At 38.8% G+C, this 25,055-nt stretch overlaps 1 protein-coding gene across 10 annotated transcripts in view; it reads right to left on the bottom strand.

Moving 5' to 3' along the window:
• The window catches only part of USP40 (ubiquitin specific peptidase 40), an 85,997-nt gene that overhangs the window by 34,169 nt on the left and 26,773 nt on the right, over window positions 1-25,055 (bottom strand). For 8 of the 10 annotated variants that reach the window (XM_010597606.3, XM_010597607.3, XM_023557743.2 and 5 more), the window contains 9 exons: window positions 22,645-22,945; window positions 19,837-19,918; window positions 17,992-18,163; window positions 14,207-14,291; window positions 13,192-13,262; window positions 10,167-10,489; window positions 8,380-8,503; window positions 7,158-7,215; window positions 330-383 (listed from right to left, as the gene is read on the bottom strand). In XM_010597606.3, coding sequence (XP_010595908.2) covers window positions 330-383; window positions 7,158-7,215; window positions 8,380-8,503; window positions 10,167-10,489; window positions 13,192-13,262; window positions 14,207-14,291; window positions 17,992-18,163; window positions 19,837-19,918; window positions 22,645-22,945 — 1,270 coding nt within the window. The other 2 variants (XM_064286526.1, XM_064286527.1) reach the window with 2 other exon arrangements.

Here is a 25,055-nt window from a genome sequence, read left to right as displayed (position 1 = left end):
TGGCATTACAATAAAATTTGCAGAGCAAATGAAAAACCTTTGAGAATAAGGCTAGAGCACATAACTAGACCACAACCCTGACTAAAATGAGGGTCTCATCATCAGAAAAGCAGGGGTTCATTTTAGAAAGCAAAAGTATCCGTGTATTTGGCTACAGTGTTTCTGTCTTACACCTGGAAGATGCCTGTCTGGATGACAATATAGCCTGTAAATCAGTTTCTAAAAGGTAATTTAAGAATATTAGGGATTGGAAATCATTGTTTAAACTGTTAAGGAAGATAGATGGTATGAGTGTATCTCTGCTTTTGAAGGCTACTAGAAAGACTTACCGGGAGGAAGAAGCTTCCCATTTCTATCGATAGGTCTCAAACAGCTGTTCTCAGCTATAAAGAAAAAGGAGCAGGTTAGTGCAATGAACAAAGACGCTAACGAGGTGCTCCACTGTGTTAATGAGCAGGAAGCTGCAATAAACTGAACAAAATCAAGTACAGCCAGTCTTCACTTTGCACAGTAGTACAGAACCATAAAAATGTCCGTGGCAAGCTTAAACCACACACAGTCATCTTAATCAACGGGAAAAACTATGACCTTTACAAATTTGTCAAAACATTAAATACCCTCTTACTGTTGATTATACGTGTATACGGAAATGAAAAAAATTAACATTTACCCTATAATTTAAAACAGTTGAAACACTGAGAATTAAAGTCTTTGTAAAAAAAAATTATTAAGAATAGTTTAAAAGCGCTTTCTTTCTTTTTCTTGCATAATTCATGATATGGAAGCCGGCATCTTTTTCATGCCTTGGCAAACTGTCCTACTCCTAAGTTTGGGCTAGCTTCTGACATTTTTTTTTTTTTTTTAAATAATTTTTATTATGCTTTAAGTGAAAGTTTACAAATCATGTCAGTCTCTCACACAAAAACTTATGTACACCTTGCTACACACTCCCAATTACTCTCTCCCCTAATGAGACAGCCCGCTGTCTCCCTCCGCTCTCTCTTTTTGTGTCCATTTTGCCAGCTTTTAACCCCCTCTACCCTCTCACACAAAAAAAAAATTTTTTTTTTTTTTTTACCCTCTCATCTCCCCTCCAGGCAGGAGATACCAACAGTCTCAAGGGTCCACCTGATCCAAGAAGCTCACTCCTCACCAGCATCCCTCTCCAACCCATTGTCCAGTCCAACCCATGTCTGAAGAGTTGGCTTCAGGAATGGTTCCTGTCCTGGGCCAACAGAAGGTCTGGGGGCCATGACTGCCGGGGTCCTTCTAGTCTCAGTCAGACCATTAAGTCTGGTCTTTTTATGAGAATTTGGGGTCTGCATCCCACTGCTCTCCTGCTCCCTCAGGGGTTCTCTGTTGTGTTCCCTGTCAGGGCAGTCATCGGTTGTACCCGGGCACCATCTAGTTCTTCTGGTCTCAGGATGAGGTAGCCTCTGGTTCATGTGGCCCTTTCTGACTCTTGGGCTCGTAATTACCTTGTGTCCTTGGTGTTCTTCATTCTCCTTTGATCCAAGTGGGTTGAGACCAATTGATGCATCTTAGATGACTGCTTGCTAGCATTAATACCTCAGACGCCACTCTTCAAAGTGGGATGCAGAACGTTTTCTTAATAGATTTTATTATGCCAATGGACTTAGATGTCCCCTGAAACTATGGTCCCCAAACCCCTGCCCCTGCTACACTGGCCTTCAAAGCATTCAGTTTATTCAGGAAACTTCTTTCCTTTTGGTTTAGTCTAGTTGTGCTGACCTCCCCTGTATTGTGTGTTGTCTTTCCCTTCACCTAAAGTAATTCTTATCTACTAATTAGTGAATACCCTTCTCCAACCCTCCCTCCCTCCCCGCCTCGTAACCACAAAAGAATGTTTTCTTCTCAGTTTAAACTATTTCTGGAGTTCTTATAATAGTGGTCTTATACAATATTTGTCCTTTTGCAGCTGACTAATTTCACTCAGCACAATGCCCTACAGGTTCCTCCATGTTATGAAATGTTTCACTGATTCCTCACTGTTCTTTATCAATATGTAGTATTCCATTGTGTGAATATACCATAATTTATTTATCCATTCATCCGTTGACAGGCACCTTGGTTGCTTCCATCTTTTTGGTATTGTAAACAGTGCTGCAACAAACATGGGTGTGCATATATCTGTTTGTGCAAAGGCTCTTATTTCTCTGGGGTATATTCCGAGGAGTGGGATTGCTGGATTGTATGGTAGTTCTATTTCTAGCTTTTTAAGGAAGCACCGAATCGATTTCCAAAGTGGTTGTACCATTTGACATTCCCACCAGCAGTGTAGAAGTGTTCCGATCTCTCCACGGCCTCTCCAACATTTATTATTTTGTGTTTTTTGGATTAATGCCAGCCTTGTTGGAGTGAGATGAAATCTCATTGTAGTTTCGATTTGCATTTCTCTAATGACTAATGATCATGAACATTTCCTCACGTATCTGTTAGCTACCTGAATGTCTTCTTTAGTGAAGTGTCTATTCATATCTTTTGCCCATTTTTTAATTGGGTTATTTCTCTTTTTGTAGTTGAGTTTTTGTAGTATCATGTAGATTTTAGAGATCAGGCACTGACCGGAAATGTCATAGCTAAAAACTTTTTCCCAGTCTGTAGGTAGTCTTTTTACTCTTTGGGTGAAGTCTTTGGATGAGGATAGGTGTTTGTTTTTCAGGAGCTCCGAATTATCTAGTTTTTCTTCTGCATTCTTAATAATGTTTTGTGTACTGTATAGGGTCGCTATGAGTTGGAATCGACTCAATGGCACTAGGTTTTCTAGGTTATACTGTTTATGCCATGTATTAGGGCTCCTAACATTGTCCCTATTTTTTCTTCCATGATCTTTATCGTTTTAGGTTTTATATTTAGGTCTTTGATCCATTTTGAGCTCGTTTTTGTGAGCCTCCCACATTTTATCTTTTGCATTTTCAGTGGCATGAAGTAGCCCCAAGAGTTTCTTTGATGTGGAGCTGTTTGCTGATGTCACTTCCTCTGGGGCATCACCTTCCTCATTTATGTCAATAAGCTCGCCTTCATTAAGTTCCTCTGGCTGCAGATGTAGAGTCTCTCCTGCTGTCAGCCACGTCCTCTGTAACCCCTGACCTTTGTTTCTTCACTGTACTTTTGTTTTTGTTGGCCAACTCTGTTTTGTGGTTATCCATTTTTGTAAAATGTCACGTGTGTTTATCGCTGGGAGAAAAGGAAGCAATACGACTACACACTTTGCCGTCTGTGCGGTGAAATGAATAACAGATACTCAAATAAGTGACGTGATCGGTCACTGTCACCATGTGCACCTGTTGTTTATGTCCTGATTTGTGGACTTCGTACTTTAAGCAATTGTTCATAGTTAATACCACAGTAGCTAAAATCCTTGCATTTCAGAACTGTGCAAAGCAAAGACTACCTGGACTTAAAATACTAGGTGACCTTTATGCTCATCAGTAGGTTAGGGCCAGCATACCCTATTTTTCAGGACGCACATCAGGTTTTTTTCTAGACAGATTTCTTAAGGAGGATGTTGGGAGGAGGGGAGCCTTTTGAGGGGTTAAAAATAGCATGGGCCTTAGAAATTCTGACTTTATTAGACCACAGCAGAATCTTCCTGAGATTCCTGAGTTCAATACCTTACATTATCGCAGTGTGAACCCAGCATATAATTCTAACAAAACTTTCTTGATAACTGAAAGAACATACGAAGAACTTCTCATTTTAAAAATGCATTTTAAATACTGTCTCCCTAAAATTTTTCACTTTCATTCAACGAGGACTTATTATTGTGTAATTCTGCGTGTCAGACACTGTGCTAGCAGCTGGGGATATAGTAGGAAACAAAGCCACCCTGGACTCTGCCCTCAAAGAGCCTTGCCTAATGGGTGAGGCCAATGCCATTCTCACCAGTCCAGGGGTTGTTACAGCAGAAAGTGCTGTGAAGGCAAAGTACAAGGCACTAGGAAGAAGTAGAATGGAGATTCACTGAGATTGTGTGGGCAGGGATGAAAGAGAAGTAACATTTCAGCTGAGACCAAATGAATGGCTGTGTTAGCAGACAGAGTGAAGGGAAGAAAGGTCAGAGAGAGAGAGAGCAGAGCTCTGAGAAGTCTCCAGGGGGAGAGGGCTTGTGCACTGAGAGACCCACAAAAAGTTGGTGTGGGAACTGCACTGGGAATAAGCAGAAAGGTGAACCACAACGAGGTTAGTTAGGGAAGGGCCAGATTATGCAGGGTCCTGTAGGCTAGGTGAAGGAATTATCCGAAATTCAGTGGAAAAGCACTAAGGGCTTTGAGCAGGGAGTGCTATGCTCTAACTGACATAGAAGATCACTGGCTATATGAAGAACGGTTTGGAGGGAGCAAAGAGTGGAGGAAGAGAGACGAGTTACAGGGGAAAAACAATGATTCATGGCCTATGATCCATTTTAATAAACCATGTACTTTTAAGCAACCTTACTGAGGTATACTTTGCTTACACTAAAATGCAGCTGTTTTATGTGTACAGTTCAATGAGTCTGGCAAATAATGAACATCCAAATAATTACCAGCACATCGAAATGTAGGCCATTTCCATCACCCTCAAAATTCCCTTGTGCCACTTTGCAATCCATCCCCACCCCACCCCATCACTGATCTGCCTTCTGCCACTCTAGCTTTGTTGTTGTGGTGGTTGGGTGCCATCGAGTCAGTTCCCACTCACAGCAACCCTATGTAGCACAGAATGAAACAGTGCCTGGTACTGTGCCATCCTCACAATCGTTGTTATGCTTGAGCCCACTGTTGTAGCCACCATGTCAATCCCTCTCTTTGAGGGTCTTCCTCTTTTTCGTCAGTATAGTTTAGACTTGCTTTTTCTAGAATTTCATATAAATAGAATCATATAGTATGTACTCTTTAGTGCCCGGCTTGTTTCGCTTGGTATGTTTCTAAGGTTCATCCATGTTTTGCATGTGGCAGTAGTTCATTGCTTTTGATTGATAAATAGTAAATAGTGTTCCATTGTATGGACAGACCACGATTTGTTTATCCCTTCCCCTGCTCCTGGACATCTGAGTTGTTTCCACTTTTGGGTATAAACATGTATGCACAAGTCTTTATACAGATATATGTTTTAATTTGTCTTGGGGAAATATCTACAGAAGAATTCATAAGTGTATGTTTAACTTTATAAGAAACAAGCAAACTCTTTTCCAAAGTGACTGTACCATTTCACACGCCCATCAGCCATATACGGGAGTTCCAGTTGCTTCACACTCTGCTAACACTTTGTTTTCTCAGTATTTTAACTGTTCTATTGGAAACCCTGGTGGCATAGTGGTTAAGTGCTACAGCTGCTAATCAAAGGGTCAGCAGTTCGAATCTGCCAGGTGCTCCTTGGAAACTCTATGGGGCAGTTCTACTCTGTCCTATAGGATCACTATGAGTTGGAATTGACTCGATGGCACTGGGTTTGGTTTGGTTTACTGGGCTATAGTGGTATGTCCTTGTGGTTTTAGTCTGCATTTCCCTGATGGTTAACGATACTGACCATCTTTCTCTGTGGTTATTGATCATTCATAGGAAGGTGTTCTTTGGTAAAGTATCCACTCAGTCTTCCCAATTTGGGTTGGGTTGTTTGCCTTCTTATTAGGTTCCAAGTGTTTTTTATATATTCTGGATGCAAATCCACTTTCAAAAATGTGCTTTATAAATATTTTCTCCTAATCTGTAGCTTGCTTTTTCATCTTCAATTCCTTTATGATGCCTTTCGAAGAGCATAAGTTCTTAATTTTGGGGGAGTTCAATTAATTCGTGCCCCCCCCACCCCCGCCCCGCACCCTGTGGTTTGTGTACGTTTTATGTCCTGTCTAAAAACAGGTTTCCTTGCATTTGGTAATGTAACAAAGATATTCTCCTATGTTTTCTCCCAGAAATTGTAGAGTTTTCAGTTTTAACATTTAGGTCTACTATCCATTTTGAGTTAATTAGATGTTCGTTTTTGTGCGTACCGAGATACCATTGTTCGAGCACTACCTGTTGAAAAAATACGTTCTCCAGTGAAATATCTTGGGTCTTTTGTTGAAAGTAGCACCTATTTCTATTATTTAGTTGCACTGTAACATTTTAGGCTCATGAGCCACATATGGTCTGTTTATTTCTTCTTTTTTTTAACATAATTCTTTAAAAATATAAAATGTGGCAGTTCGTCAAAAGGTTAAACATAGAGTTACCACATGACTCAGCAATACCAGTCCTGGGTGTCTACTCAAAAGAAATGAAAATAGATGTCCACACGAAGACTCACATGCAAATGTTCACAGCAGCGTTATTCGTAAAAGCCAAAAAATGAAAACAACCTCAATGTACATTAACTGGTGCATGGAAAAATGAAATGCGATCTATTCACAGAAGAGTATAAAAGGAACAACTAATAAAAAGGAACAAAGTGTTGATACATGCCAAAACATGGCTGAACCTCAAAAAATGGTATACTAAGTGAAAGAAGCCAGCCACAAGACTATATACTGTACAGTTCCATTTATATTAAATGGCCAGAAGAAGCAAGTCCCTAGAGTCAGAAAGCACATGAGTAGTTGCCAAGCACTCAAATGGAGATCGTCTACAAATGGGCATGACGGATCTTTTTGGGGATGATGGAAATGTTCTAAAACTGGGTTGTGGTAATAGTTATAAAACTCTGTCCATTGACTGAAAATCACTGAATTATACACTTAAAATGCTTGAGTTTTATGGTATATAAATTATACCTCAATAAAGGTATAAAAGAAAACCTAATACTGAGCAAATAGCGAGTTTGTAGAACGTTATATCCTGTACCACAGAATTTACGTAAGTTAAGAAATATACACAGATAAATACATATGTAAACGTGATATATATCTAATACAAGACGGACACATGGATTAGACACTGGTTGCACCCGGGAAGGGAGAACACAGGTCTAAGGGAGAGTACATCAAAGACTTTCATTTTATCTGCGATGATTTAAACAGAACAAACACATGACAAAATATTAACATTATCCATTTTGGATGGTAGGTACATGAGTTTTCCCTAAATTACTTTTGTACTCTTCCATTTTTTTTTATTATTATTTTAAAATCAAAACAAAACTGAATTAAACCAGAAAACCAAAAAGCAAATGTAAATGATTACCTAGTTCCTTCATTAATTTTAATTCCTTTATGGCTTCAATTCGAATATCAAACAGCACCTAAAAGAGAGAAATAAACTAGTGACTGTGTATAAGATGAAAACAATGCAAGAAGAGGGAACGGAAGAGTATCAGTGTATGCACATACGGATTCGAGGTATTAATTACCCGGTATTTAGCATTTTTTGCCTATCTGAAAAAAAAGTGTTTTCCATCCCTGAACTTCATTTTCTTTCTAAAGTCAAAAAACAAAACAAACAAAAAACCCCAAAAATCTCAGAACAGTAACATTTTTACCAAATTGATGTTAATTGGAACAGAAACGACACCTATAGAAAACTAGTGAAACAATTCCAGCTGGAAAGACAAAAAGCTGATAAAACACTAACCTTTATGTTGAGAGGAAACAAGAGACAAAGCAGGCAAACACCTTTTTTTATGTTAAGCATGATAAATTTGGACCAATAAGCATAAATAATCTAAAAATGTATAATACCAATCCACAGTCAAAATTTAAAATTTCTACTTCAATAACTTTTTTTTTAGTTCAGGCTACTTTCTTCTAGGGCATAAAATCTTGGAAACGTAGGGGTAAAACTGATGTCAGAGATCATCCACTCCAGCCTCCTCAGAACGCCCTGATTTGCCGAGGCAGAAACAGGCGGACGTAATAATGGAGTTCACCAAACACTCCCGCCTGCGTCAGGGAAAGAGGTCTCCTGAGCTACCCCTCTACTGGACCAACAAATATGCAACCACCTTAAGAAATTACAATATCTTATCAAAGAAAAGGACATTCCAATGTTTCTTTTAACTCATTACTGGAACAAACAAAAACAAAAATAAAACCTAACGGGGACTACGTAAATAATGTAGAGCAGTTTAAGATAAACTAAAAAAACAAAACAACACAAAAGAAACCAAAATATTTGCATACCTGGTTTAAAAAATAGAGAAATGACTCTTAAAAATAGAATTGTACATTCTATTCTACAAACTAATTAGATAGGTAATGCCAACCTTTCAATTTTAGGCTTTGGCACATTCTTGAATGCTAAAGGTGAATATAAGTAAACAAGCAATAGTTAACTGGAAAAAAAAAAAAAAAAAAGTTGCCATCTTAAGTCCATTAGGACAACTGGTTTCTGATTGATTAAGGCATTGCTTTCTAAATAAAAATTTTTACATTAAAAAATGTCAAACATTTAATTATAATCTACTCACTGTGTTAGTAGTTGCTGCTATCTTCACTTGCTTTTCTTCAGACTCTAACTGGCATATGTTTTTAACTTGGAGCCAATTGGTCTCATTCGGACCAGCACTCCATCTCCCTTGTCTGGTCAACACGCTGTAGGTAAAAAGACATTTCAAAAATGCATCTCCACATAACAGTTTTATGGCTCATACAGGATCAGAAAATTAAGGCTTTTCCTTAGGCACAACGTTTAAAACTCTCCATGGGCCCCTGACCGTAACTGATTCAAGGTGACTAGGTTCTACTGGGTTGTCTTTTTGAACACTGGTTATCTTTTTAGGGTGGTGGTAGGCAGTACCCTATGGAGTCTACATTCAGGACTCAAAATATTCTTTAACTTACACGGACAATCTGCTGACATATTTTCCAAAAACAACCATTATAATTGAACAGTATGCACTTCTGGATTAGCAGTTCTCAACCCTGCCCGCGCACTGGAGCCACCAGCACAGCTCTGGAAGAGTGCCCATGCTGGGACTCTACCCTACGTGATTTGGATTTAGTCTGGCAACTGGGCAGCCATGGACAGTTGTGCAGGCTGACACTGCACAAAAGTGCTGCAGCCCAGGGGGTGTCACTCACACCATATACACTGTATATTTGTATTTTTATTACAGAGTTTTACTTTATGATAGCAGGTGGCAGTAGAGTGTCTTATTCTAAGAAAACTGTAACGCTACTACTAAAGCTTTCTGACAGACGCAGTGAAGGGTGCTGGAGAAGGGGTGACTTCTCTCTAATTCATACACAGGCACAAAATAGACTACCAGAAGTCCTCTTTGGGAGCACATACCAGAGCCCTAAAATACATTTCTGTTCCTTCTTTCAGTTACTCCTCTTCTGGGACCCCACGTTAAGTTAGCAATCTTAAATATAACAAAGTTTTAAGCACAACGATGTTGCCTAAAGGCTACCTTGAAATCGCGAGAAGGTGGATGATGGCGATCACGCTGCTAGCTACATCAACATTTAGCACTCACTATCTGCAGACACTTTCTAAGCACTTAACTTTTTCAGTCCTTACAACTCTATGAAGTTGGTACTAATTACTACCCCCATTTTACAGAAGAAGAAACTGAGCAGAGAGAGATGAAGTAACTTGCCTAAGGTCACTGGTTCCAGACCTTCAATATGTGGAAATTTGGGGAGGGGCCTGCAGTACACGACACACTGACTATAGCGATGAACTGTCACAGGCAGGATAGCAAAGGCAGAGAGAGGCAGAAATTCTGAGCTTCCAACGTGATTTACGAGACTCAAGGGTATAACCCCACAGCCCTGTACGGGCAGCTAGGAGGATCTTAAGAGTCATAAGAAGAATTACAAGGAAAACTAGAATTGCCCTATGGGACTCTTGTAACAAAATACCTACACAGGAGTTAGCTATAATCTTAACACTTTCTCCATGAAAAATTTCAGAAATTTTCTTTGTGAGTGTGTACCCTCAGTTTTATAATGGGTGCTAATCAGAATTCATTTGATAGGATTCTGCTTTGTAGCCAATTAATCTACACTATATTGAGCAAAAAAAAAAAAAAAAAAAACCAGGGATACCTATATTATTTAGTTACACATTTATCAAAAAATCACTTTACAGTATCATTTTTTCTCCAAGTTGCCAAACCTAGAACATTCCTATTTATGACATCTAGAATACAATGTATAGAAATAAAAGGGGAAATTTAACTCTTATTATTGTTAAAATAAAACATCAGAGTTTTCAGAGAAAATTCTCTCTCTCCTTCTTGTGAGTTACCTATAATCATCACCATTAGAATCCTGAATTAAAACTGAGCTTCCGTTGCTGAGACCTTGCTCTCTGAATGTCTTCTTCAGGTCTTCCATGGGAATAGCAGTCCAGCTCTCTTCGCCCGTGGATTCAGCACGGCTTATTAAGATGACACCCGCTGGGACCGCTAAGGCTGTGAAGACGGTGCCTACTTCCGCATTCGATGGAAAGACGTGTGGAGATTCTATCAACTGCTGACACTTTTCTCCTTCTCTGCTTGTTGCTGGATGAAGAACATTCAGAAGCAGAGGTTCACAGTCAATACCAGTTTGAATCTGGACTCCGCCAACCTACAACATAACATGAAGATAACATTAGCATGGTTTATATTTGTTAAAATTAAGTTAGCATAATAACACAGTAAGACTACTTTTGTAGAACAATCCTTTATTTCGAGTAAAGTAAAATTTTCACAAATGTCTGTTTTGAAACCTTCTCTCATCCGTCTTTTCTTTGTTTCCATTTCCACAACCATTAGCTAGCCTGGCTCTTTATACACCTGGGTTACTGACATGCTCCCCTGAGTTACTTTCCACGTATGGACTCTTCCACTTACACCAGGGTTACCTCCTAACACAGCACTCCGCCACCTTATTATCCTGCACAGAGCAGTGGGAGGGACTCCCACTGCCCACAAGGTGAAATCTAGTTTCTCAGACTGGAATCAAAAGTTCTCAATCTCCCTATGTCCTTCATCAGCCTTACTTTCTAAGTGCATACCAAGTCAATCAACTATACCAGCAAGTGCATACGCCAGTCATTACTACGTAACAGGTCACAGCTACTCCTTGTTTTGGAAGGCTCTATTCAACCTCTCTACCTATTCAGATGCCTTAGATCACCATTGTATATGAAACAGTTTTTCACCTAAAACGATTACTACTCCAGGAATATTAGCTGTGGTTATTTCTGTCATGTGTTATTACTCAAATAGTATCAATTTCTGTGTGGTCAGTCCATCTTAATTTTAAGTGCCTTTACAGCAGAGACAATATCTTCCCCTACTGTAGCTGGTTTAACGACATTCATATGATAGGTCCTCGTGAACGCTAGCAGACCAGGATTTCCGAGACGCTGCGATCACTACCCCCACTAGTTCTAGAAATGTTTGAGGCATCCCTATTATATTTCAGGCAATGTGCTAAGTGCTAAGGCTATAAAGTTAAATAAGACAGTTTCTGCCTTCAAAAAACTCAGATTTTGAATCTAATAAGATGAGGTACAAAAATCAAATCAATATAATATGATAGATACAAGAGCAGACGTAACATCAGAGTTCCAAAAAAGGTAGGAGAAAGCTACCAGCTCTGCCTGGAGAAGTTAAGGAGCGTCTCAAAGATGGGGTGACATTCCAAATGGATCTCTAAGGATGAGAGCAGTCAACAAGCTTAAAGGGCCAGGGGAGTAGCAGCCCAGGCAGAGGTGTGAAGACAGGATGCACCACAGGAATGGTAACTCGACAGGTTCTTTACAGCCCAGCTTTTGGCCTGCCTCCCACTATTTTATGCTGCCCACCCTTTGGTTTAGTCACCACTGACGGACGTGTTGGTTTCAAAATATACCACAACTACTTAAGTCCTTATCCCTCCTTGTAGCTCAAATGTTTACAGATTGTCTATCAAGAAGTGTTGGGCATATAAAGCAGACTAAAACACTGTGCCCCCACGAGCTCAGTGGGCTGTTAAGGGAAAAATACTCCGACAGAGACTTGCAGAGAGTGGTAAGGGCTGTGCAGGAAAGGACATCCAATCTGGACCTAAGAGAAAAGGTAATTTACAACGGATGCTGGAAAAGAACCTGATTCCGCCAGGCTGAGCAGGGGAAGAGGGAGCAGAGGGTGGGAGAAGCAGTGAGCGGGAGGGAAGGTCAGGCCTAGCAGCAGAAGCAGCATGCCCTAGGGCCCGGGGGGGAGACTGGCAGGGCCGGAGTGCAGGATGCAAGGGAAGGAAAGGAAGTACGCAGAAGTAGGGGGGTTAGATCTTGAAGGACCATGGGAAGGAACTGCGATGTTTCTGCTTAAGACCAGGAGAAACTATTGCCTTTTTGGGCAAGACAGTGATAGGGATCAGATTATGCATTTTACTTTTATTTGTCCTTTTTTGAATGAATGCTCGTTAAGAGATATTACAATTATATAGAAAGTAGCTGAGGCAGTCTACTCAGGAAAGGTGACGGTGTGAACTGAAATAAACAGTGGAGATAAAGACGTGCATGGCTTTGAGATCCAAGAAGGGAGAGAACGGACGGGTCTTGACGACTACTCGGGGTGTGTTGGGGGGACAGTCAGAGGTGACTCCCAGGAACAGGGCCTCGGATAACTGGAGGTGAAGTTGTTCGGAGGCAAGGAGGAGGTGTGCAGGCTTTTTATTTGCTTGTTTATTTTTGGGAGGTGGGTGGGGTGAGTAGGTGGAGGGTGGTGATTAACTCACTTCTGGATATGTCTCATTTGAGATGCCTGTGGAATAACGTGGTGGAGGTATCCAGTAAGCAGCAGAATACACTGTTTTAGGAGAAAAATCTGGAGTGAAAACAGAGGTTTGTGATTCATCAGGAATGGTGATGAATCCTTGGAAATACGAGATGGCCCAAAGACAGTCCTCAGAATGGCTGAGATGGCCCTCACCCCTTCCTGACTTGGAAAACCACTCTCTTCTGACAAGCCACCTCCTGGGGCTTCCCTCACGCAGTACAGGACTCACTCATAATGCCGTTGCAGGGACTGTGCCCTAGCCGTGTTATTACGACACTTCTGTTGTGGTATCATTATTTACTCCATGAAGGACACCTTTGTATCTAGCATCTGACTACTGCCTGGCATGATCTAGGTGCTTGATAAATATTTCTTTAACATGCAACAAACACTGACTGTGCCCAAAAGTTACTGAACATTTCAGCAGTTTTCTGTGTTCACAAATGTTGAATAAAATTTCATTGCAATGACTTAAATAAAAACCCAAAATGGTCACGACTTTTTCTTCAATATTTTTTTTACCTCCACTCCATTCCATACAAAAATGTCTTCCCCATCAGCAATTTCCAGCTCACACAGTGTCAGTTCATCTCCTGGAAAGACGGGACCATCAGTGAGACCACTCATCATGACCGTCCAAAAGAATAAACACATAAAAAGGTAGAGCTGAGTGACTCAAATATTTGTTTGAAAAAGCATTCTCATTAAGGAAACTTAAGAAAAAGAGAGAATTGTTTTTATAGCTATTTTTATTATATTGATACTGTTTTATATTATTATTTTTTTAAATTTCCTGTAAGCATTTTCCCATGCTGGTACATAATCTCTGTGAACATGGGAGCAGGAGGAAAGAGTTAATATAAAGGTCAGTTGTACCTGAGGTGTACGACATTGTGAACAGGAGTAAGGCCTCGTCATCAAATGATCTGAGTCCTAGCTCTAACCAGTATACGGCCCAGTCTACGTCAGCTAAAGTTTCTAGGCTTCAGTTAATTTTGTGAAAATTAAACGAGGTAATTTACATAAAACACTTATTACAGTATCTGGCACAGAGAAGCCAGAAATACATGTTCCTGCTGCTGCTATTACTTTTCTTGTAACTTAAAGGAAGTAAATACTTTTAAAGTCTTGACGTACTTTACGCTGACTTGCTACAAAATCTGAAGCTGAGAGTTGAGCAAAAAGTCAAGCCATATAAATCGGCTTCAAATTATTTCATATCACGTTGCTAAAAATTTGTGGTTTAAAAAAAAAAAAAATTCCAAAGCCTTAAAAAAAATTAGGTAAAGAGGTAGCCTAAACTTCAGAAAATTAAAAAATCTTTTCATGTTAGAAAAGTTTCACACATTGTATATGTTAGATACATTATAAAGTAGATAAATTATTTGTTTTTGAAAACCTGACAGTGGGATAACCTGCATACATAGTTACGGAAGTCCAGGCAGGAAGAAAGGCTGGCAAAGAGCATAAAGTCCCAGGTGGGCCCCACAGGAGCTGATAAGTAAAACGAGTTGCCGTGTTTCCACATTTATCTTACCGTCAAGCGTCTGGTAGACGTGCAGTCCTGCTGGTACAAGCTTTGCAACACTGAGAACCATGTCTCCTTCCCAAAATTCTAAGAGCTTAAGGGTATTAATAAAAGAAAAGAGAGCAAGGAAAAGAAACATGTATGTGTCACAGGTTAAAGAATTTCCACATGGAGCTGATATAAGGAACGAGCAATAAATTCTGCCATCCGCACCCAACATCAAAATCTGGAAGTAAGACATCATTCGTCAAACTGGTAAAATCCAGAGACGGGTGCTCTCATCCATTACTGACTAAAGGACTCTGACATACAGAAAAAGCACAACAACTGTCTGGACAATTCTAAGTAATACATGTGAAGACAGCTTGATCCGAAGGCCACATGATCAGCGTGCCAGTCTAGGAAAAGAGTAAAACTCATTTGTTTAATCAGCACTGTTCAGGAAACAGCAGCATGTGCTCTCTCACACGCAAACATTCTAATTATTTGAAAGGCAGCTCTCCCACTGTCACCGTGCAAAGTGGCATCACTGGTTTATATGATACGCAGGTCCTGGGGATGTATTCTACACACTTCTGGGGACTGTGACAATCTCACCAAAATAATGACGCTTCAAGGTCATTCCAATCCAGCCATTCTCCACAATACCATAAAATACTTCTCTTAAAAAGATAACCTCATATTTCCGAATAATTAATTTACTGTGTCAACTGCAGTCTCTTGACAGCGGCTTACTTCTGAGAGAACAGTGACTGGGTATGTACACCTCAGATCCCAGGCAGCACAGACTGGAGTGAATCTAGACCTGACGAAGGTCAATCCTGAAGGTAGTGGTCTTTTCCATTTGAATGCCACAGATTCAGATCCCCAAGTCCACCTGTATCAAACTGCCAGAATTAGCTCAGAAACAAACCTTCACTGCAAAAGTGCAGCAATGTTAGACAACGTTAGAAATGCTGACACTGATCCAGTGTTTAGATATCCAGTTCTCCAACAACGGCAGAATACACAGGCTTCTCCAGCTCATATGGAACAGTCACCAGGAGAGACCACACCTGGGCCATAAAACACATCTTGATACATTTATAGGAATAGAAACCATACAAAGTATGCTCTCAGGCCACGATGAAATTAAACTAGAAATACATAATAAAAATATAGCTGGAAAATCTCAAAATATCTGGTGATTAAACAGCACACTTCTAAATAACACATGGGTTAAAGAAGTCTCTATTTTAAAATATATTGAACTAAATGAAAATGAAAAAACAACTTGTCAAAATTTGTGGGATGCAGCAAAAATAGCGCTTAGAGTGAGATTCATAGCAGTGAATGTATATATCAGAAAAGAAGAGAGATCGAAAATCAATAATCCAAGCTTCCACCTTAGGTAACTTCAAAAGGAAGCACAAACTAATTCCAATGTAAGCAGAAGAAAAAAATAATAACAATTAGAGCAGAAATCAATGAAACTGAAAACAAGAAATTAGTAAGAGAAAATTGATGAAAGCAAAATCTGGTTCTTCAAAAATAAATCAATAAAATTGATAAATTTCTAGCCAAGCTAACCAAGAAAAAAAGAGAAGACACAAATTATAGTAAAAGCTGGAGTCTGTGCAAGGTGGCAACCTGTCAGAGTAAGAAAACTCAAAATATTTTCCACTAATACAGAGTGACAGAAAAATGGTTAAGACTGCACTCTGTCAAAGGTGGAAAACTTAGAAGACCCAGAAAAACAAGGCAGTGCTGTCCAGTTCCAGTTCTCACAGGTTTCACTGTACTAATATCAGAAATGAGAAAGGGACCATTACAGCTGGTCCCTGGACATTAAAGGAATACTATGAATAACATAAATTTGAGAACTCAGATGAAATGGACCAATTCCTTGAAAGACATAATGTACCAAAACTCATACAAGGAGAAAGAGATAACTTGAATAGTTCTATATTTATTAAAGAAATTGTATCTATAATGAATAATTTTTTAAAATAGAAAGCACTGGTCCAGATGGCTCCACTGGTGAATTCTACCAAACATTTAAAGAAGAGTTAACACCAATCCTTCTCAACCCTTCCACAAGGGTCAGCATTACCCTAATACCACAGCAGACAAAGACATTACGCAGAAGGGAAATTCCAGACCAGTATCTCTCGTGAACATAGAGGCAAAAATCCTCAACAAAATATTAGCAAAACAAATGCAAAAATGTGTAAAAAAAAATTACATACTGTGACCACGTGGGATTTATTCCAGGTATACAAGGGTGGTTCAACACTTCCCAGTCAATTAACCACATCGACAGGCTGAAGGAGGAAAATCATGATCATATCAACAAAGAAAAAGCACTCGACAGAGTCCAACACCCTTTCAGGATAAAATCTCCCAGCAAACCAGGAACAGGGGAGAACTGCCTCAATTTCCCGAAGAACAGCAACAAAACATCACACTGAATGGTGAGAAACTCGATGCTTCCCCCTGGAGATCAAGAACAAGACAGGGATGTCTACACCAACCACTCCTATTGAACACTGTACTGGAAGCCTAGATAATTGAAGTATAAAAGAAAGAAAATTAAAGGTATACAGACTTTTTTTTTTTTTGCAGATGATATGATTTTCTATGTAGAAATTTCCCAAGAATCAATCAAAAAACTCTCGGAACTAATAAGTGATTATAGCAAGATTGCAGGATACAAGGTTGATATAAGTATCTTTCAATCAACCAAAGTTAAAAAAAGAAACTGATTTAATTACTTTTCTCAGTACAGGAGGAAGGTCAAAACAAAGCTAATAATTTTGGTGAGGGACACAATTTTTCAGAAAATTCATTTATTTCTGGGAAAAAAAAAAAGCTTGTATTTTCTATTTCCCTTGTCCTTATCAGGGAGTATGTGGGGTGAAGATGTTCAGTGAAGAGGAAAGAACACCAGACAAAAAGTAGGGAGCCCAGTGCTGGAGTCCTGGTTCCACCTTAACTAGGCGTCTGACCATAGCAAGCCACTGGGTCTCTTTAAACACAATTCCTTCACCTTCAAAATCGAGTTAGTTTGTTCTAATGAAGTTAAACAAATAATATAGCATATATAAAAGCACTGCAAGTCAGACAAAGAGTACTATTATTATAATTATCATTAAACCACAGTTGGATAAATTATTTGGAGAAAATGATTACAACAATGTTTGATTTTACTAAAACCTGTTGCCGTCGAGTCAATTCCGACTCATAACAACCCTATAGGACAGAGCAGAACTGCCCCATAGGATTTCCAAGGAGCACCTGGTGGATTTGAACTGCTGACCTTTTGGTTAGCAGCCCTAGCACTTAACCACTATGCCACCAGGGTTTCCTTGTTTTTACTAAAAAAATAATATTATTTTCCTTCACGTAGGAATCTTATGAATAAATGCTATTTTATACTAAACGGTAGAAAAATTAGTTGCTTTTATTTGCTTAGTAGTTTTTCGTTTTAGGCAACGTCTTTATTTTTTTTTTCACTCCTTTTCAAAAACAATTCTCTTTGACTTACTTTCCAGAAGAGAGATAACCTTACACTCTTCCTCCCCAAATAAAATGTACCAGGCTTGATTCTCTACCTGAAAAGTGCTGGCAGGAACTGTGACAGACTCACAAGTACAGGAGAATACTGGGTCGGCCCTCTGCGGAAGTGGCAGATACTGGATTTTCCTAAACTGCTTTGAAAAAATAAACAGCTGGATCCTAAATAAGATGAAAGGGAGAAGCCAGCCTGAGATGGACTCTACTGTCTAAACTGAGAGGAAGTAAGGCTAAATTACCTGAAATATGGCTTGTCGAAGATCTCCTAATGTTTTTCTTTTATCGAAGGTCAAATCCCACACGCTTTCCCTTTGCGAGACCACTGGGTGTAGAGCCCCGTTGAAGAAATGATAATGAGGGCCCAGATGGAGATGCAATTCAAAATTATTGTTTGCAGAATCACATTCTGCCCTTTAAAGGAGCATAAAAAAATACATAACTACAGATACTGTGATTCATTTCAAACCAAACATATTTTATTCACAATATAAGTTTTCCATGCCACCTAAGTTATTAAGACACTTTTCTCTCATGCTCCAAAAATAATTTTTTAGTTTCTCAATAAAAGCAAAAATTTACCTCTGATTGCCACTGTGAATTTCAAGGAAAAACTGTTTTAACGTAGATTGTGCAATGTTACCACATTACCTTGAATGAACACTGACACCCAGAATCTTCCAGGCCTGAGATTGTATTGTAGTCATGAACAAAACGCTAGAAATCTGCTCACATAATTAAGTGCCAGTTACAAACTTCTATTTCATCCTTACTTCCCCTGGACTCCCTGGACCCCCCTAATTAAGTATCTGAAGTTGTTCTCGCAGTCCTCTGTGTCTACTTTCTCCAGGTTAGCTGTCCTCAGCAGCAGCAGCATGCTGGCTGCTCTTCTCTGGATCCAGAGAACTGCCTTGAAGCCTAGTGTCAAACATTTCACTCTAGACAGAGTCTGACAAACAGAGGTGGAATGAGGCTACTGCCATGATTCAAGTACTTGAGATATTATTAATGTGGTCAGAGGCAGCATTAGCTTTTCTGATAACTGTATTAAAGAGCTTAAAAAAAAAAATCCAAACCTGTTGCCATCCAGTCGATTCCAACTCACAGCAACCCTATAGGACAGAGTAGAACTGCCCCACAGGGTTTCCAAGGAGCGGGTGGTGCATTCGAACTGCTGACCTTTTGGTTAGCAGCCGTAGCATTTAACCACTGAGTCAGCAGGGCTCCACTGAAGAGCTTAGTGCTGGCTAAAATCTCTTGAATTTTTGTCTGATACCTGCTGCTAATCCATACTAATCACGCAGGCTATTTTCCACACTTAAGATATTTCTCTCCATTAAGTTTTTATCTTTCTAGTTTCTTTGTTTTTGTTGAGATTTTCTTCGATCTAGGTTTGTTATTCAATATACCTATTTTTTTCCCTGCTTCAAGTCAACGATAACAATGTTGAACACAGTCCTGCCACACAGTCAGCCAGGTGGGTCCACAAGGAGGCCAAGGGAACATCTTTAAATACTCTGCATTTCTCTAACCCCAAACCCTAGTGACTCCGTCAGAGAGCAAATAAAGAACCAGTTCTTCAGGGTCCAAGGTTAGGCCCCAAAAGAGAATGTTGGGATCATCAGGTCCCCATAAGCCATCCCTTTACGAATCCATTATAGGTTTTTGCCCAAGACTGACATTAAGCCCAAAGATTTGTATAATCCGTATTTCTACATCCCAGTTCTCCACAACTTAAACACAAGGGCCGATTTTAATGAGAGGCTTTCTTTGTGCCCAAGGGGATAATCTGGCCTCACCAGGAGACAATTCATTTAGCACAACTGTGTGCCCACCAAGCTCTTATCTTAGGCCTCAATTCCTATTTAGCAATGGCTATTTGATGTGCCATTATTTAGGTCACTTTCATGGATAAGGATAATTCTAAAGAAAAAGACAACATCATCATAAAAAGTCAGCTGCTAAACAGACGTTGGCATTGACTTTCTTTTTTTCTTTTTAATTTTCATTATTGAATGCTTAAGGCCTAAATTAGATCTTCATTCCCCAGAAAAACCACTCGAACTCTCTAGGATATTTAAAGTTACCTTCCTGTTTGCAGTTCAGTGTTGGCCGCGTCCATTTCACTCAGCAAATGACACGGAACCCTGTATCTTGGATTAGCTCGAGCTGCGGACAACAACTTTTCATTAACTTGTGCTGACCAATGAAATTTGTTCAGGATTTTCTTCCTGATTACAAATGTAATCACTGGTCACTGTAAAAATTCTGGAAATGATTTTTAGAAGTGTAAAAGAAATAGTTATCACCTGTACTCCCACTCCCCAGAAATACCCACTGCTAAAATTTGGTATCTACACTTCTGATATTTGTTTCCATATATACGTTGTGGGTCTGTATATACAGACACACACACACACACACACACACACACACACACACTTTTTAAAAATACCTGGGATCATAGTCAACAAATTTGTAACTTGCCTTTTCATTTCATATATTGTGACCATTTTTCTAAAGCCTTCAACGTTGTGTGCTGTCGAGTTGATGCCGACTCATAGTGACCCCATGTGACAGAGTAAAACTGCCCCACAGGGTTTCCTAGGCTGTAAATTTTATGGGAACAGATCACCAGGTCTTTCTCCCGCAGGCCATTTTGGTGGGTCTGAACTGCTTACCTTTCGTTTAGTGGCCCAGCGCTTAATCACTGCATCACTGGGGCTCCTTAACGCCTTAAATAAATGAGTGCATAGTTGTCCGTTCTGTAAGTAGCATAATTAATCTAACCAGTCTCTTTTTGTTAGACATTTAGTGGTTTGCAATGTCACTATTATAAAATCTTTTCCTTTTCCCTCAAGGTAATGTGCAACAGACATCTTTTGAACATAAATATTTGTGCACAGCTCTGATTATTTCCTCAAGACAAATTTGTAGGAGTAGAATTACTAGTTTGAAGGGTGTGATTTTAAAATATATGCACCCAAATGGGTTGTTCTATTCACATTCTTATAGCTGTGCAGGAAGTATTGGCTGTTGAGAACCCCACCCCACCAGATTAGCAGAAATACTTGAGTTGGTAGGAAAAAAACAACATCTCACTGCCGCTTCAACTAACTTTTCCTCGATTATGGGTGAGGTTGAGGAAAAATTTCTTTCGAAGTTTACTAGTAGTTTCTATCTCTTCTTTTGTAAATTGCCTATTTATATCCTTTTCCCAGTTTACTATTGACACAATGGAATATACTTAAGAGTACTCTACAGATAGGGGAAATACATTTGTCATATATTTTACTAATGTTTTCCATTTGTCTTTTAATTTTATTGAAGGTTTATATCACTTTTCCTTAATTTTTTCTTTGCTTTAAGCTTAGAAAGGTGTTCTCTACCTTAAGATCAGATAAATATTTATATTTTACTCATGTTAAGGTACCTTTTTTACATAAAATATAAACGAGTTATAATTTCATTTAAGTGATTAGTATAATAAAAGAAAATACACTATATTTCTAGCAGCTAACCAACTTCCAGGTATATTTATTAATTCACTTTTCCCTCATATATCTGAAAAGCTACTTTATCATGGATTAAAACCTAAAATATACCTAGGCCAATTTCTGGGCTTCCTGCTCTGTTTCAATGGTTTGGACTACCTCCTTGCACCAGCATGACACTATCTTAATTGCTACAGCTTTATAAATATGTTTTTATTGATAGAGCAAAATTTCCCTCCGTAGTCCTTTGTTCAATTTTTATTAATTTATATTTCTGGGTGAATTTCAGCATCATTTTGTCAAGTTCTGTCCCTTTGCCCTTCAAAAAAAAAGTTCATCAAGATTTTGGCTGGATCTTTACTAAATGCCTAAGCAATTAGAAAACTGTTGTTTCGTATATTTTCTAAATATATTCATGCTAAAATTCAATCCAGTTAAACAGATAAATACTCCATCTGAAGATATGTTTTTTTCTGTGAATACATATTTCTCTTTGAATTCTTTTCCACAATATTTTTATCCGGACCATTACCATATTTTCCCCCAGGAAAAAACAAAGCCCTTTCTGGCTAATAGCATAGTTATGTAGTTATTTCATAACCAGAGAGTTCATTTCCTTTGATCCACATGCAAATTACCAATTGCTTTATTCTTATTCTTTATAAAAATGATCACTATTCTCTAAGAATAGTATCCTCATTTCTAATCATAGTTATTTCTCAATCTAGAATTTTCCTAGTTAGGATTTCTTACTTTTGAGTAGACTCGGAAAAGTGATCAAAGTCTTACTGACTTACTCATGTTAGTGGCTTGGTTCAAAAATACTCTTTATTATTGTAGATCTCAACAGCCTACCTCCATGGTGTTAGTTCTCTTAGAAGGCTCAACAAAGAATGCTTCAAATATATTTCAACTGCTCAGAGACTGGAAATTTGAATTTCCCTCAAGCATTACCTTGAGGGAAAAGAAAAAAGAAAGAAAAATAAAGGATATGAAAATAAGACTAAGGCCACTTATGACTCAAAGGCACACATGGCCACATGAAAGAGCCAAACCCGAGTAAGCACAAACCACACTCAAGTTTCCTAAGAGAATGGGAAAATATTATTTGATCCAAGAAAATCCAATTTTGAAAATCTAACTCATTGTAGAGACAGAAAATATATTTCTGATCTCATATTATCACGAGGGAAAAATTAAGTAGAAATATCTGATCTTCATGAACGACAGACTGTTAGATTTCAGTTGGCATAAATATTTCTTGTATTTCAAGAGTAAACATTCTTTAAAAAGGGTAAACAATTTCAAATAACATCGGATGTTTATCTTCTAAAGACAGAAGTGTTTGTATTCTAATTAATGAACTTAATAAAACCAATAGGAATATTTATCTTTCCATACCTTCAGGGGGTCTCTGCAACTGGGATTTCCGATAAAACAACATATAGGCACTTTCTTTACCCTGAAACTGCTGTTCAATATCCTTTTCCTTGATTGGCTGGACTTTGGAATCATTTATATCAAACCAGTGGGGGCAGGTTGTGCTATCATTTAACCCTGGGGATTCTGAAGTCAGTGTCTTGAAAACTCGTTGATCATTCCTTTGGAAATCCGACTTGGGCTGGAGAGAACAATTCTTCAATAGACTAACTGTACTTTCATCTGAACTGAGTAGAAACACCTGAGAATGGAGCTGTAAGAACTATACAGAAACCAACAACAACAAAAAAAAATACAAGGTTAGCAAACATATGTTAAAATTAGACATGATTTTTAAAAAAATGTTCTCTTCCTTCTGAGATTGGGTATTTTAACTTCATTTTTATTTTTGGCCTGGTCAGCTAGGGGAAAAATCCATTTAGGCTATAACAAGATATTTAATAAAAATCAGACTGCTCTCTGTTGAACAGTCTACCGGTTTTATCAAGGGAGAAAGTTGTCATGCAACAATCTAAAAAGTATTTTAATTAAACCTCAATAACGCTGTCTTAAAAAGTATTTTGCTGGCAATATTAGGTAAAATAAACATTTATGAAATGTTTAAGAGAAATCTAACTACAAAACAAAAGCAACTGCACAGCACAACACTGTTGTTAGGTGCTGTTGAATCGGTTCCGACTCATAGAGACCCTGTGTACCACACAACGAAACACTTGCCCGATCCTGCGCCATCCTCACAATCGTTGTTATGCTTGACCCCATTGTTGCAGTCACTGTGTCAATGCATCTCATTGAGGGTCCTCCTCTTTTTCAATGACCTTCAACTTTACCAAGCATGTTGTCCTTCTCTAGAGACCAGTCCCTCCTGATAACATGTCCAAAGTATGTGAGACAAAGTCTTGCCACCCTTGCTTTTAAGGACCATTCTAGTTGTACTTCTTCCAAGACAGACTTGTTTGTTCTTTTTTTACAGTCCATGGTATATTCAATACTCTTCGCCAATACCACAATTCAAAGGCGTCAATTCTTTTTCGGTCTTCCTTATTCATTGTTCCGCTTTTGCGACGCATATGATGCGATTGAAAACACCATGACTTGTGTCAGGTGCATCTTAGTCTTCAAGGTGACATCTTTGCTTTTCAACACTTTAAGGAGGTCCTTTGTAGCAGATTTGCCCAATGCAATGCATCTTTTGATTTTCTGACTGTTGCTTCAATGGGTGTTGATTGTAATCCAAGTAAAATGAAATCCTTGACAACTTCAATCTTTTCCCCGTTTATCATGATGTTGCTTATTGGTCCAGTTGTGAGAATTTTTCTCTTTATGTTGAGGTATAATTCATACTGAAGGCTGTGGTCTTTGATTTTCAGCAGTAAGTGGTTCAAGTCCTCTTCTGTTTCAGCAAGCAAGGTTGTGTCATCTGCATAACGCATCTTGTTAATAAGTCTTCCTCCAATCCTGATGTCCTGTTCTTCTTCACATAGCCCAGCTTCTAGGATTATTGCTCAGCACACAGACTGAATAGGTATGGTGAATGGATACAACCCTGACACACACCTTTCCTGTCTTTAAATCAGGCATTATCCCCTTGTTCTGTCTGAACAACTGCCTCGTGATCTATGTACAGTTCTTCATGAGCACAATTAAGTATTTTGGAATTCCCATTCTTTGCAATGTTACCCATAGCACAACACTACAGAATATGAAAACTAGTGACCCAGTGTTCAGATGAAGTAATAATTGTAAGCCTAAAGTATCTTTTTTAATAACTTATTTTTGTTGTTGAGAATATACACAGCAGAACATACTCCAATTCAACAATTTGTACACGTACAATTCAGTGACGCTGATTACATTCTTTGAGCTGTGCAGCCATTCTCACCTTCCTTTCCTGAGTTGTCTTCCTCCATTAACATGAACTCACTGCCCCTCCTAAGTTTCCTATCTAATCTTTCCAGTTGCTGTTGTCAATATGATTCCATACAGATAGATCTTGAAAGAGCACAATACTCAAAGCAGACATTTTTTACTAGTTAAGCTAAACCACTGTTTGGTTTTAAGACTTCAGGAGATACTGTCGGTTAGGATTTAAAGATTTATCTCAGGGAAATAGTTTCCGGGGTTCATCCAGCCTCCATGGCTCAGAAAATCTGGAGTCCATGAAAATCTGAAATTCCATTCTGCATAACCCCCCTTTTGATCAGGATTCTTCTATGGAATGTTTGATCAAAATGTTCAATAATGGTAGGTGGGTACCATCCAGTTCTTCTGGTCTCATGGCAAAGGAGGCAACTGTTCATGGAGGGAATTAGCCTCACATTCCATTTCTTCCTCCTATTCCTGACTCTCCTTCCTGTGTTGCTACAAGCAAA

The sequence above is a fragment of the Loxodonta africana genome, chromosome 6, assembly GCF_030014295.1.
Source record: "Loxodonta africana isolate mLoxAfr1 chromosome 6, mLoxAfr1.hap2, whole genome shotgun sequence".
In the NCBI taxonomy this organism is placed as follows: domain Eukaryota; kingdom Metazoa; phylum Chordata; class Mammalia; order Proboscidea; family Elephantidae; genus Loxodonta; species Loxodonta africana.
The sequence above is the reverse complement of the archived record's forward strand: the minus strand, read 5'-3'. Positions and strand labels throughout refer to the sequence as shown.